The 15,520-nt window shown below is 34.6% G+C and overlaps 1 protein-coding gene across 3 annotated transcripts in view; it reads left to right on the top strand.

Moving 5' to 3' along the window:
• The window catches only part of LOC128025507 (dedicator of cytokinesis protein 1), a 207,708-nt gene extending 194,176 nt beyond the window's left edge, over window positions 1–13,532 (top strand). For 2 of the 3 annotated variants that reach the window (XM_052611937.1, XM_052611935.1), the window contains exons 47-52: window positions 2,385–2,522; window positions 4,409–4,554; window positions 7,497–7,695; window positions 9,495–9,660; window positions 11,338–11,489; window positions 12,737–13,532. In XM_052611937.1, coding sequence (XP_052467897.1) covers window positions 2,385–2,522; window positions 4,409–4,554; window positions 7,497–7,695; window positions 9,495–9,660; window positions 11,338–11,489; window positions 12,737–12,832 — 897 coding nt within the window. In that variant the 3' untranslated portion in view covers window positions 12,833–13,532. The remainder of the gene's footprint in view (window positions 1–2,384; window positions 2,523–4,408; window positions 4,555–7,496; window positions 7,696–9,494; window positions 9,661–11,337; window positions 11,490–12,736) is intronic. The other variant, XM_052611936.1, reaches the window with a different exon arrangement.
• Window positions 13,533–15,520: the final 1,988 nt, after the last annotated feature.

Here is a 15,520-nt window from a genome sequence, read left to right as displayed (position 1 = left end):
GATGTCTTAGGCTCATGGTTGATGACCATTTCGACGTGAACATGTCAAAGAAAGTGCTCCTCTCCATCGCATTGCACTGCATTGCATCAGTTAACAGGAAGCAAATACTTCATCTTTATAGTCCTCTGTTTTACTCTCATAATGTAACCTCTCCTTACAATTAGCTGAGCAGTTCAGAATGTGTGTGTTTGTGTATCCTTCTGATGCATTATACTTTATTCTGTACATTCAGATTAGCAGGAGACTCTGAGAGAACATAGTGCCTTGTGTGATGCATGCTTGTGCACAAAGGTTTGTTTTTAATGCTGTGTAATATGGTCCGTCTTTCACAGTAGCTTGCAGAACCCAGCGCTGGTGCTTTAGTGGCTGTTTGCCTGTTTTATGTGTCTGTCAGACCAGAGGTTTTACGTAGAAGACAGAAAATTGAACCTCCTCGTGATATTTCAGTCCGAGGTGAATCACTGCACTTGAGGCTTCAGTAAATCAGAAGAGTTGCAGGTTACATCTCTCTCCAACAGCAGAAAGACATCATGGGTCATACACCACAATAAAAGGATGCATATCATGCTGCGTTCATGCCATGTTGTAATTACCAACAGTCAGCAAAATTAACCTGCTTGAAAGAATGCTGTAGGCTGCTGTAAAACACAACATTACATTACACTTGTATGCTACTACTACATATTGCAGAACACAGAAAGCACATCAAGTAAAAATAATTACTTAATATTTGTTTGGTTGTTTTTTGGTTATTACTAACAACGACAATGTAGATATGTTATTGCCAGCATTAAAAAATAGTAGCCTAATAACAGTATGAAAACTTACGTAACACTTAGACTTACATTTATATTAAAAGTACATTATATATGCATCTGTTTTCCCCTTTTTTAGAGCAGCAATAGCTTTCTTTGGAAATAAAAGGGCATCACCAGCAGTACTGAAATCAGGCACTGTGCGGATGCCAGTTCTTGACAGAGCCCAAGGATGTTCCTGAAACACCTGCGATTTACAAGAACACAGTTTGAGCAGTGTGTGGAGCTCGTGAGACAGCAAGGGCTGGATGAGGAACCTGGCACTGCTGGTGGCCCTGAAAGAATACCTTTAATCCAAAAAGTTGTGCTCTTTCTTTGGTGTATGGAAACCAGAATTCAGTCAGAGAAACTGCAGACAGATTCAACCTCTCTCAACGTGGCGCCCACAAAACACTTTTACAAGTCTTAAAAGCAACATGTGAACTGGCAGAAACGACATGACACAATTAAAAAATGCATTTCTGGAGTATAATGACATAATAGACTTCAAGATTTTATTTTTCTGTATTATTTTGCAACCAAAAACTTTTTATATTTTTTAAAACCTTTTTAGAAGTTAAAGAAAAAAATAAAACGGTAACACTTTAGAATAATGGTCCATTAGTTAATGTTAGTTAATTCATTATTTAACATGAACAAACAATGAATAATACATTTATTACAGTATTTATTCCTCTTTGTTAATGTTAGTTAATGAACATGCAGTTATTCATTGTTAGTTCATGCTAATTCACAGTGCATTAGCTAATGTTAACAAGCACGACTTTTGATCTGAATAATGCATTAGTAAATGTTGAAATTAACAACTAATATTAATAAATGGCATAGAAGGATTGTTCTTGCTTATATCATGTTAACTAAAGTAACTAACATTAACAAATGGACCATTATTGTAAAGTGTTACCAAAAAAACTATTGAAAACCCATTTAAAGTTAGGGTAGGTAAAGTAGATTTTTGGGGTTGAATTTAGAAAAATGACATTTGATAGTAAAAGTCATTATTTACTCATTAAATATTGAATTTCAGGTTGAATTTTTGGGGGTAAATGCTTCATGATTTTTTATTGAATTTTTTATTTGGTTTGTTAATGCAGCATTGTTGTCCTAGATTTATTGTTTTATCTTTATATATATATTATATTTTAATTTATAGAATTTAACTACATGGCTACATATAAAAATGCATTTATAGGGAATAAAGACATAAGACTTTTAATTTGCTTAATTGTTTTGTAACAAAGAATGTGTATATTTATTAATACAGCAATAGAAGTTTGAGAAGAAAATAATGTAAAAATACATTTAAAGTTATTTTATTTAGGTACATGTTTTTGTACTGGCTTTAGATAAATGCTTGACCTACCACATACTAAAAGTCATTATTTACACGTTAGTTTATTTGTTGCCGTTTGGTGAATATTTCTTTTTTTTTTTTTTTCGCACATATTCATGTCAGGTTGATTTTTGGGGTGAATGCATAGTGGGGGGTTTTTCGCAAGTTTCATGTAACTTTGTAGCATTTTTCTGTCGTTGAATTCCTTTGCTTGTGTTTGTGTGCGTCTCGTTCAGATCCCAAACCTGGCTGAAGGAGTTCGTATCCACGGCGAGAAGGTGACGGAGGCTCTTCGTCCGTTTCACGAGCGTCTGGAGGCATGTTTCAGACAGCTGAAAGAGAAGGTGGAGAAGCAGTACGGCGTCAGAACACTAGTGAGTCCCAGCAGACAGTCACTTTTCAGACACACTGAGCCTGAATCATCACATCAGCCTTCATGCATTCATCTCTCACCCTTCACGGATGTTGTTCATCACAGCTCGCTTGCATGCATCACATTGCCTCTGGATGGACTCTTTCCTCACAATACAAACAGATCACTCTTAACTTCTACACATATTCTCTCATATTCTCTGATTTGTGTGTTTCATGTTTGTTGGATCTTGGTTTCCTCTCTTGGTTTCTTCCTCACTATCTTGGGACCTGAAATCTGAACATCCACTCTTTTTTCAATACTTTTTACTTTCCCGCTACAGCATGATAATATGCATGCAAAAATAAATACTTTTTTAGTTTTTTAGTTTTTTTTTTGTAAAACAGAATCTTTAACAACCTTACGTTCAAAATTTTATATAAGTCATCAATTTTAAAGTCATCAATTATTTTTAATAACATGAAAAAATGACGCTATTTAGATGATAAACTTTTTTTGGAATATAAATTCTGTAGGAAATCTATAGAATAAAAACAAATTAAGATAATTGTGACTTTTTATCTCAATTCTGACTTTATTATTAAAAATAGTATCATTATAATCTTTTTATCCTTATATAATTAACTTCTTACTTTTTAAACAAAGTAAATAAAATTAACAAGATTCAGAATTTTATTTTAATTTTTAATTTTATTTTTTATATATAAAGATTGCTCTTTTAATCAGTGATATTATGTGGTAAATCAAATTATGATCGGTTTCTCATCAAAATTGTCTTCTGTAAAAGCCTGGTCATTTTTTGTGACACCTGCCACCGACTCATGCAGTTCATCAGTGCTGTTATCATTACCTTTTAATTAAATCTAACAAAAGAGCACACCAGTCACTAATGAACTGAACAAAACCACCCTTCTGTTATTATTCAGTATGACCTTGTTTGAAATGAGAAAGATTTCTTATGAAGTTACTTCATACAGCATAGTTTTAATATGTGATTGATGAGTCTCGCTTTCATAAACCTTTAGTTTGAAATGCTTTTGCAATTTTAGTTTAAAGCATCTAATCTTTTCCTTCACATCTGGTTGCTGTGGAAAATCATGTGTGTAGCACGAACAATGCAAATTTTTACTGCATTTGGTGCCAAAAACCTTAACCTACATGAATGCAGTCTGGCATTACGTTGTCTTGAGTGAAGAAAGTTTCCTCGGCTGTATGTTGAGACGCCCAGAGTCAGTGCGAGTTTTGTAACCGTGGGTAAGACGTTCCCAAACACACTTGCAGTTTTGGCACCTGAGATCCCTGACAGGAATGAGAGATGAGGACAAAAGAGTAAGGCAGACAGGTAGAGAAAGAGAGCAAATGTGTGTGTGTGAGAGAGAGAGAGAGAGAGAGAGAGAGAGTTGCTGTAGCTGGCATGTATTGATCGGCACGCTCTGAGAAGGCGCTAGAATTAGCAGCGAAGCCTCCTGTAGTGTGTGAAAGACTGAGAACGTCGTCTGTGCTGCATATCTGTTTCAAGGACAGCTCAGGACTGTGTGATCCAGAGGAAGAGGATAAGGAAGGTATGAGTGATTCATACAGTATATTCACACACAGAAAGCAAGAACTGGACTAAAGCAATGGGAATAAGCAAAAACACACTCAGGACACAGCAGGAGTCTACTGTTATATTGCTGTCTGTCGAGTCAGTGAGTGGTCTGAACTCTTGAGTGCATCTGAAAATGAGTGAATTAACGTATAATGTGATTTCAGACGGACAGAGATTAGGCAATCACAAGACCGTGTCAGAGAGAGGGGAAAGATTCAGACTGTTATGGGTGCAAGAAAGTGTTAAATATAGCCTCTTTTAAAGACCTGAATGTTGTGATGTGTTCCTGTGTGTTTCAGCCTCCCATGTCAGACGAGCGACGGGGCAGTCGTCCGCGGTCAATGATTCGCTCCTTCACCATGCCGTCATCTCAGAGACCGCTGTCTGTCGTGTCTGTGACCTCCATATCATCAGACAACTCTCCCTCCAGACCGGGGTCAGACGGGTAATCACACACACACACACACACACACACACACCATCTAGAGCAATACATCTGCAGAAATCCACCGTTCTTTCTTTATACTGTTCATACACAATTTTTGGAAATAAATAAATGCTTTTAATTTTTTATTTATTTTCTGCTCGTCCAAGATTCCTGAAGAATGTCACGGATTCTACAAAAATATTAAGCAGCACAAATGTTTTCAACATTGATAATAACCAGAAATGTTTCTAGAGCAGTAAATCAGTATATCAGAATGATTTCTGAAGATCATGTGACACTGAAGACTGGAGGAATGATGCTGAAAATACAGCGGAGCATCACAGAAATAAATTACACTTGTAAAGATTTCAAATAGAAAAGTTATTTTAAATTGTAATAATACTTCACAAATTTACTATTTTTAATTTATTTTGATCAAATAAATGAAGCCTCGGTGAGCAATAAGAGACTTCTATCAAAAACATGAAAAATCTCACTGATCCCAGACTGTTAAACATTAGCATACGCACACAGTATTTCATATTTATATTAAATAATGTTTAATGAAAAGTAAATGAAATATATTTTACGATGTGTTTAAAGCTCAAAGAATAGTAATTTTCATTCTAGATTTATAATATATAATATTTAGTTTCTATTTTACTATTGCAAAGTTTTTTTGGTGTAGAACTTGTTTAATGAGCGAACTAAATGTAAATGTTTAATCAAAAATATATATAAAGTATGTTTTTGAAATATTTTACAAATGCAACACATTTTATTTAAACTATATATTCATATTTATACATCTAAAAATAAGATAAATATGTTAATTGTTAATTTAAAGTGAATATTTGAAGGGTTAATTGAGCTAATAAGTACAGCTAATGGCTTGACTTGTGAGATCAGTATGATCCAGTGGAACAGCAGTATTAGTGAGCACTGATGCAGACCTCTGTCCACAGTCATGTATTTTCTTCTTCTAGCCGTTGGAGGACTAGTACAGAACATTTCCTCGGTTAGAGTGACTTTTCTGGTCTCCATAATGCAGCTCTTTGTCATTTCCATCTCGTGTCTCTGTGGGCGTTCTGTTCCCATTCACACTCTCACAGCCGTAATGCACCGAATCACCTGCTGTTTCTCCAAGAAGATCATCTTACTGCACTTTGAGAAGTTCCTTCAGCTCAGACAGAATCAGCCGATGGGTTTAGATGTATAAATCCACTGTAAAGCTCGTGGTGTTGTGGCCTGTCGGGTTAGTGGCACAGATGCCATCCAGAAGCATCCATTAGTGCGTGTTTGAAGAAAGATGCCCTCCGCTGCTGTTTAAATGTGAAGGGGAGCATTTGATGACTTAATCCAGCTCATTAAAGTGCTTTGATTCGCTTGAGCCAGAGATTCTGCTTCACTTTTTCATTGCTTCGCACTTTACAAAACTGCCTGCGAGTCTGATTATCGGCCGGGTCAGCAGATATGAAAACACACTCTCACACACTTTAAATGCAGTGATATTCACTTTAACCAGCGTGTGTTTTTGCATGGGTGATGTAAGATTTCTCTCCAGCATCGCTGCGTTTTTAAGAAACTAGTTTGTTCTGAGCTTTGGACCAGAAATCCAATAGTGATGACAGTTGTTCTGTGCATCACGTACATTTGTGCTAACAAGCACACTTACTGTGGTTTTCATTTACTTTATGAAATGGCAGATAAGGATGGATTTGGCGTGAGAGCATTTCGAGTCGGTGTTGCTGTATCTTACCTTCATCTATCATGTGCTGCTGTGCTTTGCAAACTTGAACATTTGGTTTCCTGTGATTTATTAAACACTGTTATTGCAGATTTTTGTGGATTTAAATGTTACTTGAGTATCATTAGCTTGGTTTGCACAATGTTTTCCCACAAAAAGGATAATTGATTATTGTGTGTTAATGCATCATTTAGACTTGGTTAAATTATAAACAAAGCACTCCGTTATTTTTAACAGATTACTTAATATATGGAATATAATTTATATATATATTTATTTCTGTTAAAAATAACACTGTTTTTTATGATACAAACTAAGGACTTTAAAAAAACTTTTTTTAATGGGAAAACATTAAACATTAAATAAAACATACTAAAAATATTTCTGCAGATTTTATTTATTATAAAAATATTTTGTTTTAATTACTTTAATATTACTATATTCGAATTACGAAATTCTTTCTTCAGAAAATGTGTTTAAAGAAAAAACAAAATATAAATGGTATATAAAAAATATATAAAATATATTTCAGACCCATTTTAAAAATGCAAAGAATTTAATTCCAGTATATATATATATATATATATATATATATATATATATATATATATATATATATATATATATTATTATTATTATTATTATTATTATTATTATTATTATTATTATATATATATATATTTTTTTTTTGTTATACTAATAAAATGCAAATGAAAAACTGTTGTATAAAACTTGAAAATGATTTCTTATATAAAGTTATTTATATAAGTATAATAAGTAAATAATTTTATTTAAATTTGAAATGTATTTTCATTTTAATGTTTTTATAATTCTTTTTCATTGATTGATTTGTGGTGAGGCCTGTGAAAACATTAGCCAAGTACAAATATGAACAGCTCCGCTGACCAAGCCAGCAGAAAAAAGAAAAAATAATATCCCTAAGATTGAGCCCGGATCTCTGAAATAGAATGTTCTACAAATAGAATGTATCATTTTCAGTTAATAATCACGGTTGGTTGCCATGACACTTCAGACTGTACACCAGAAACCTGCTTTTGAGTTTAAAGTTGGAGCTAAATGTCAAATGAGTGCTAATATTTGCTCAAGACCTCAGAAGAGCTTCTCTGTGATATTAAAGATCCTCCAACACAACACAGTTTTCTCCGTCCTCCTCTCCTCCTCTGATTCCTCTTCTCTCTCTCTCATCTGATAGATTTGCCCTGGAGCCTCTCTTACCAAAGAAGCTGCACTCCAAGTCTCAGGATAAACTGGATCGAGACGAACCTGAGAAAGACAGGAAGGAGAAGAAGAAAGAGAAGAGGAACAGCAAACACCAGGAGCTGTTTGATAAGGAGCTGAAGACGGCTGAGATCCCGCTGCAGCCCAGCGAGGCGGTCATTCTGTCCGAGACCGTGAGTATCTGTCCACACAAACACAAGGAAGAATCAGCCACTGAAAGCAGAGCTACTGCATCAAACGTCCAAACCAAAGACAAAATGTTTGCTTTTGCAACATCTGGCTCGCATTTCACCCCGAAATCAAGAGGGTATGAGGAAATGACGTCTAGAATCTAACAGCATTAAGATGAGGAGCATTGCTTTGTCATTTTCAAGACAATTTAGTGCATTTTCCTCCAAGAATCTCTTTAGTTATGTGCAATCGCATTTTTTACATTTGATTTTTGTAATTCTCTTGATTTTCATTACTGTAATGCAGTCATTTTTGAAATGATGTAAAAGTGGAAAAATCATAATCCTTCATTTTTTTCATTACAAAAAGAAAATATCATTAAATTACAAAATAACAATTTTATCCTCCGAGTTTTATTATTAACTACAAATAAAACTACAAAGAAAAAAAAATGCATAGCCAACTAACTAAGATAAAGCAAGCTGAAGTGCACAAACTATTACAAATGACAAGAATATTTACTAAAATTAAAATGAAAACAGAAAATGTAAAAACAAAAGCTAGTTCAAAATCTTAATAAATACTATAATAGTAATAGTAAATATAATAAAACGGTAAAATGGATGGCAGTGATTTCCTGAAACGTGATGGTGTTCTTGACTTGATTTGATGCAGTGTAAACTGAAAGACTCTCATTTGTGTGCTTTCCATTTGAATGAATCCTTCCTGGAGCAGTTGTTCTCGTCTTTGTGTTTCTGTTTTTGAGGCTGTGTGTGAAATGAGGCACGCGTCTGAATCAGCACTTGTGAGTCTCTTCAAGCTCTTTGAATATGAATACAGAATGTGCTCGAGAACAAACAGCACATAATAAGAACTAATTGACCCATTAAGAGCCTCTCTGAACTCTGAATAAAGGAAAAACTAGCCCTGGACCTTCTGCATAGTTTGTCTTTTATAAATCATCATGATGACCTTGACCCTTTCTATAGTCTGCTGAACTCTGCGATTCACATTCAGCCGATAAAACACGAGCTAAATAATCTGATTTACTGCCCGATTAATCTGTCATATCGATAGCAAGCCCACCTGCTTCATACTGGACATCTTTAACAAGCGTTTTTTTATTTGTTTATGTCTTGATCTGATGAAGGACAAATAATATAAATGTTTAAATAAATGTATGTTGTTGTTGTTGTTTTTTTTTTTTACATTTGTTAATTTTTTTTTCTATTACAAATGATTTTTTTTTTGTATTAAACTTCCTTAATATGAAAACAAAATAGAAATGTTTAATGAATAAATATAAATGAAGTATTTTTCTGACATGTTAAAAATGCAAAGATCTTAATGTTCTTACTAATTAATTATTACTTATTAATTATTATTTTATTTTTTTTCCTGATGCTAAAAGTATCTTTCTGTTAAAAATATGCATATTTACAATATGTAGTTTAATTTCATTAGCGATTCTGAGCAGCAGTTTACACTGCGGAGGGGTTTCTAAATGTTTCAAATTTGTAAGAATGTAGAATTGGATGTTACTTTTTAATGCACATGTAATGCACAACTGGAATAATTCATAAGCCCGCTGAGTCATGCATTAGATAAACCTGTATGCTCATGGAACAGGACCTGAACGGTTTGAATTGCTGTTCTTTACTCGTTACACCTTACTATAGTATCCATCCATTTCACTTTCTATTTCCATGGTCACGTTTAGTCTTGATTCAAGGAAACCTTTCATTAGTGATTTCCAGAAACAACTCTGTAATGTTTATCTGTCATGTTTTCCTCTCTCCAGATCAGTCCGTTGAGGCCCCAGAGGCCCAAGAGTCAGGTGATCAACCTGCTGGGTGAGAAAAGGCTCTCGGTGTCTCCAGCAGCTCCTGCCAACCCGTCTGTGGCCAGCGTCCCACCTCCCATCACGCCCCGGGCCAAACTGCACTTCAGCTTACTGTCTGGATCCAGTATGTCATACTTCACACTGATCTGCCATTCCCCCCTCCAGTTTTATTTCGAAGCATGATGAAACTGGGCCAGTTTTACTAAAGCAAGCAAGGATAAATAGTTGACAAGTTGATAGCTGATACATTTACAACAGTAACTTAAATTTACAAGAAGATCTGCCTATTTTGGGAAGAAAGCCACTCCAGAACATTCATACGTAATTCAAGATCCAGAGCTGACATTAGAATAAATGAAGCTGAAAGACTGCTGTAAATAGAAGATCAGCATGGAGATATCTAATCAATCACACATCTGCACACCTGCACGCCTACAGCAGTCAGCATATCTCAAATAATAATAAATCAATAAAAACTGGAATGCAGCAGAAGTAGTTTTGGCATCTCATATTGTCCTCTGGTGTTGTTTCATCAACAACAACAACAATTAATTCTATTTTAGCTTCTGGAACAAATAGAGCTCTTGATAATTATCCAAGACCTTCAGTCTGATTCACATTTATCATTTAAAAGTTTGGGGTCGATAAGATTCTTTAAACGTCTTTGAAAGAACTTTTGCTTACCAATTAATTTAATTCTAAATACAGTATAACGATAATATTGTGAAGTACTAGCATTGAAAAAAAAAAAAGTTTTGTATTAGAATACATTTTTAAAATGAATTTTAAAACTTTCTCTGAATAGAAAGTTCAAAAGAACATAAATTATTCTACATTTCTTTACTTTCATTTTTGATCAACTAAATATACATCCTTTCTATTAATTTCTATAGAAACATCTTCCTGACCCCAAACTTTTGAACTGTAGTGCATGTAGTATTATATATATATATATATATATATATATATATAATATGTTTAATTTTCATACTATTTATTTTCATTTTAATATTAGTTCTGTTTATGACTTTATTTAATGTATACATTTATATTTATTTCTTCATTTTCCCCATGGAAATGAAAGGCTTGCTGTGATCATTTAATTCTCCCACATAAAACATTTATCATGACAAACTTTCAAGGACTTATGGACCCAGAAAAACCTTTACCATTTTTATCATGTAAAGAATCTCGTATAGAGCTGTACTCATTTACATTTATTCATTTAGCTGACGCTTTTATCCAAAGCGACTTACAATTGCTACAGTATATATGTCAGAGGTTGCACGCCTCCGGAGCAACTAGGGGTTAAGTGTCTTGCTCAGGGACACAGTGGATTCGAACCCGGGTCTCTCACACCAAAGGCATGTGTCTTATCCACTGCGCCAACACCACCCCTAATCAATCTTGTCTTTTGTCTAAGTTGAATTTGATCAAATGTTTAATTTGTGTCTTCCATTTAAATACAACCAAACTTTCTCGCACAGTAAAGCACTCGTGCTCTGTAGTGTGGTGACACACAAGCGCAGGACTGTGGGAGGCTGTTAAAGAACGCATGAAAGCGTGTCTGAACTGGTCTCCCACTCGCCGCGTGTGAAGACGTGTAATGGATTCAGGCTTTGCGAGGCGTTTGCTCTCCCATGGGTTCAGCCCACTGTCTGGATTCAGAGTTTGCATCGCGTGTCGTCATCTGTGCTCGAATCACTGCGCAGCCTTCCTCAAACAACAGATTGAAATGTTTTAAAAAGATAATATTAACATAATATTGATCTCAACAGAGCTTTGTCTTGTTTCTACACAGATCTGGAGCTGAATGGGACGGGTTATGTAAATAAGGGCGAAACTCCGCCTCCACTTCCTGTCAAGAGCAGCATGGGTGACTATGGCAACCTGATGGACAACTCAGACCTGGCCAGTCCGACCACGCCCCCTCCTCCACTGCCACACCAGCGGGTATAACACATCATCCATATCCATCAAAGAGCGTCGTACATATTCCTGAAGCGGTTTACTGCTTGACCTTCATTTCCATTATCTGTACACGATCATTAGTGCTTAAAAAACCGTGTAGAAGTCTGTTCCTGGATCGTCAGGTGCCTTCAGAGGCCAAACAAGCAGAAGTGTAGTATAATATCGAGGATGTTTGTCAGTGTCATGAATGCTGACGCAGTGAGACTCTTCTCATCATGAATGTACAGTGTGTGAAGAGGGCAGGATGTGTGTGTGATGGTCAAACAGAGCTTGACCAGAGCGGCTGAAGGTGTCCTTGATCAGATGCTCGTCTCTAACACAGTTTAATAACTCATAACCTGAACTTCTCTGCAGCTGCTTTGCTTTATGACTGCTGTTATTTTATGATACACTTCTTGTTCCAAAGTTTGGGTCAGTAAGATTTTGTTAATGTTTTTGAAAGAAGTCTCTTATGCTCAGGCTGCATATATTTGATCACAAAAACAGTAATAGAATTATATTAAAAATAATATTTTTCTTTCTATTTGAATATACTTTAAAATGTCATTGATTCCTGTGATGCATAGTTTAGTTTTCAGAATCCTCAGAAATCATTCTGATGTGCTGATTGGGTGCACAAGAGACATTTTTTTATAATTGTATGAAACAGCATTTATTTGAAACAGAAATCCTTTCATGTCTTTCAATGCATCCTTGATGATTTGAAATAATAATTTCTTTAAAAAAATACTGAAACCAAACAGTAGTTTATACAAAATGTTTCATTTTTTCTACTTTTTTCTCTTTATTTTATTTTCTTAGTATAAGTATCTTCTGTATTATTAATTCAATCATTTATTATCATTGCTCATAGTTACTTAAAGTTGAAGATTAGACAGATATTTAATAAAATCAATATTTTTAATTGATAATTTATCTATTTGAAAAATAACTATATATCTGTGTGTGTGTCTGTGTATATATATATATATATATATATATATATATATATGTATGTATACACACATTTATTTCATTCATTGTTGCTTTCATATATCAGTCATATCATAGAGACTTTATTTTTATTGTTATTGCATAAAGTTAGAAAATGTAACTTTTATTAAAAATTTTCAATGTATATAATATGTATGCAAACTATTTTATATTTATATTTTTCTATTTATTTATAGTAAAATATAAAAATCACTCAAGTGTTTTAAAACCGTATTCTCTTTTCCTCATGTTTCCAGCACCTTCCGCCTCCGCTACCCAGCAAGACCCCTCCTCCTCCCCCTCCAAAGACCACTCGAAAGCAGACCTCCATTGATTCGGGAATTGTCCAATAAGCCAGAAGACAGCATTGTCAAACGGAGACATCCGCGTCATGCCTCTTCCAATGATTTTCCGTCAACATCCCTGACAGTCTGGCATGATGAATACCTCACCTCGGCCCGCTCAAAACGGCTGATGATCGTCCAGTGCCCGATCAGACCCCGGTGACCGTACACGCTCACCTCAGAGAAGCAGACCACTGCACACATCGATGCAGAGGAACCGGAGTCAGGGAGGTCCACTTGAGATGAATCGAGGGTTTTCTCTCTTTAGGCAGGAGTGCACATTATCTTTGAGACACGTGACCAATTCAATCCATTTTAGTGTCGCATAATTTCCTCTTTCTCTCATTTTTACATGATATTTTTATCCTCGATATATACACATTTATGTACAGAGGTTTGTATATATGATTTTATTTTATTGTTTTCTTGAAAGTAAATTTTATCCTTTAATTCACCATTTATAAAAATTGGCATTTTTATCCAAAAAGGGCTTGATTTTCATTTAGTTTTTTTTAAGAGCGGGACAGTATAGATATTATTCCATGCATCTTTTATTGTTTTTATATTGTTGTTGTTGTTCATTCTCATTTGGAGTGATAAATGTCATTGTACCTATCAAGCATATAAACCACATACAAGTATATCGATAACATTGACTGCTCCAAATCCACTACTGACTTCTGAATAAACTCAATCTGTTTGTAAAGTGCCTCTCGTTTGATAGTAATTTAATCCAGTGCAATGCAGACATTTAGCAGATATCAAGTTATGTGATGTTAACCACTGCTCAACGCTGTCTGGATAGTGAGGTAAGTTAAGTTGAGTTCATTTATTAAATCACTGCTTGTTGAAACTGACTCATCAGCTCAGTGATCAAGTCCTTGGAACATGAAAATATACGTTTTCCAATTAGGATTTCCAACTGGACTCTCATTCTGACGGCACCCATTCACTGCAGAAGATCCATTGGTGATCCAACCTGTTCTGATGCAGAAACAAACTCCTCTGATTCTTTAAAATTGTTGTAATCCAACCTAACTGTGTAACTGAGTTAAGTTTTGTGTTCACATTTGTAAATGGGACATGATGTTGTAGTGCACGGCAGGAATGACTCGTGTGTGTTCATGTAAATGTGTGTTTGAGATGGTGCTGTTGGGTCCAGTCCAAGAACGTGTGAAATGATCGAGAACGAGATAAACAGTCTCAAGGTGTCTTTAATACCCGACTGAGTCCGTTTCCCACGGTACGCTATCAACATCTAACCTGATTCATCCAGCTGAAGATCCTTTGAAAGGAAAGGTCATATTCAGGCGTTTCATGATCAAATTCAATCAGACTCTCCAGGCTGAGCTTCATATAAGTAGCTTAGTTTTTTCTTCAAAAGATATTGTCTGTTCTTTTTTGTACCTCGTATCATTTTAGTCACACTGCTGTCAGAACTGAAATAAACCCAAAGTTATATTTTACGCTTCATTGAGCAGTAGAGCTGCATTCATTTAGCAGATTGTGCTTCCATGAAACAAATGACTTTGTTGTTTATTAGAGGATGCTGAGAAAATATCCTGCTGGACTGTCAGTCGTTTTTCCTTCGTGTTAATTACAGAGTTATTGAGGCCTAATACAACAGCGGCAGCAAATTAAATTTAACTTTCTATTTAAACCAGAGGCAGAAAATAACTTAACTCCGTCATTCCCAAAAGATTTCCATCTAAGTGAGAACTAATGTGATTTGCTCCTTGAATAGTCCAGTGAAACAAATTGCATGTCTTAACAAGTTTTTAAGAAGTTAATAATATTTTCTCATTTTCGTTTAGTTTAACTTGATGAACTATAACTTGATGTACTAAAACTGAAATAAAATGTATATAGATATGTTAAAAAATAACTAATATTAATTACCCCCCTCCAAAAAAAAAAGAAATTACTCAAACATCAACAAAAATAAAAATGAAAAATATTAAAACAAATTCAAAATATTCATAAAAAAACATAAAAATGCATTTTGTTACTTGAATTAATTGTTAACTTAAAATATTTAAGAATAAATAAAACTTATTTTATTTTTATTCTTCATTTAGTATAAATTGATGTACAAAAAATAGCTTAAATGAATTGCATAGATATAACTAACAACAAAACAGTGTTAATTTAAAATCAACTAAAATGAAAATGAAAAATATAAAATTAAGAACATTCAAAAATATTAATGAAAATTTTAATATCTCAGTGATAGAAAATAATGCTGGTGCAACTTTGATTTAAATGACTTAGAGCAATCTTGTGCCAAATCTAGTGACTGTACAGTATTTATTCTTTTGTCTGGATCCACCATTGTTTCATGTTCTCTATAGACATTTCTTGTAGAAGTATTTTTAGTTCATTGAAGCTCAAACGTTGACCGAATCTTGTGCCTGACATCCACATCTGTTCATCTTCAGAAATCTTTTGTGCCTCATTTTAAGTCTGTTCGATATACGTGTCAGATCCCAGGTGATGAAACCGTCACCTTGCGAGAAAAGATGATTACATTTGCTTAAGCAATTTACAAGGCCGGCAGTGAAATAGACATGGAGAACAAACCCAGTGTCATTTATGTGCTCAAATATCATCTGTGGTCAAGAAATCAATAACAGGCCGTAAGTCCGTGTGAAATGATGTCCTGGCACGGCTGATTGAGTATGCCACGTGTAATGTATT

Source organism: Carassius gibelio, chromosome A12 (genome assembly GCF_023724105.1).
Source record: "Carassius gibelio isolate Cgi1373 ecotype wild population from Czech Republic chromosome A12, carGib1.2-hapl.c, whole genome shotgun sequence".
In the NCBI taxonomy this organism is placed as follows: Eukaryota; Metazoa; Chordata; class Actinopteri; order Cypriniformes; family Cyprinidae; genus Carassius; species Carassius gibelio.
This window is presented reverse-complemented; position numbering and strand designations above follow the sequence as displayed.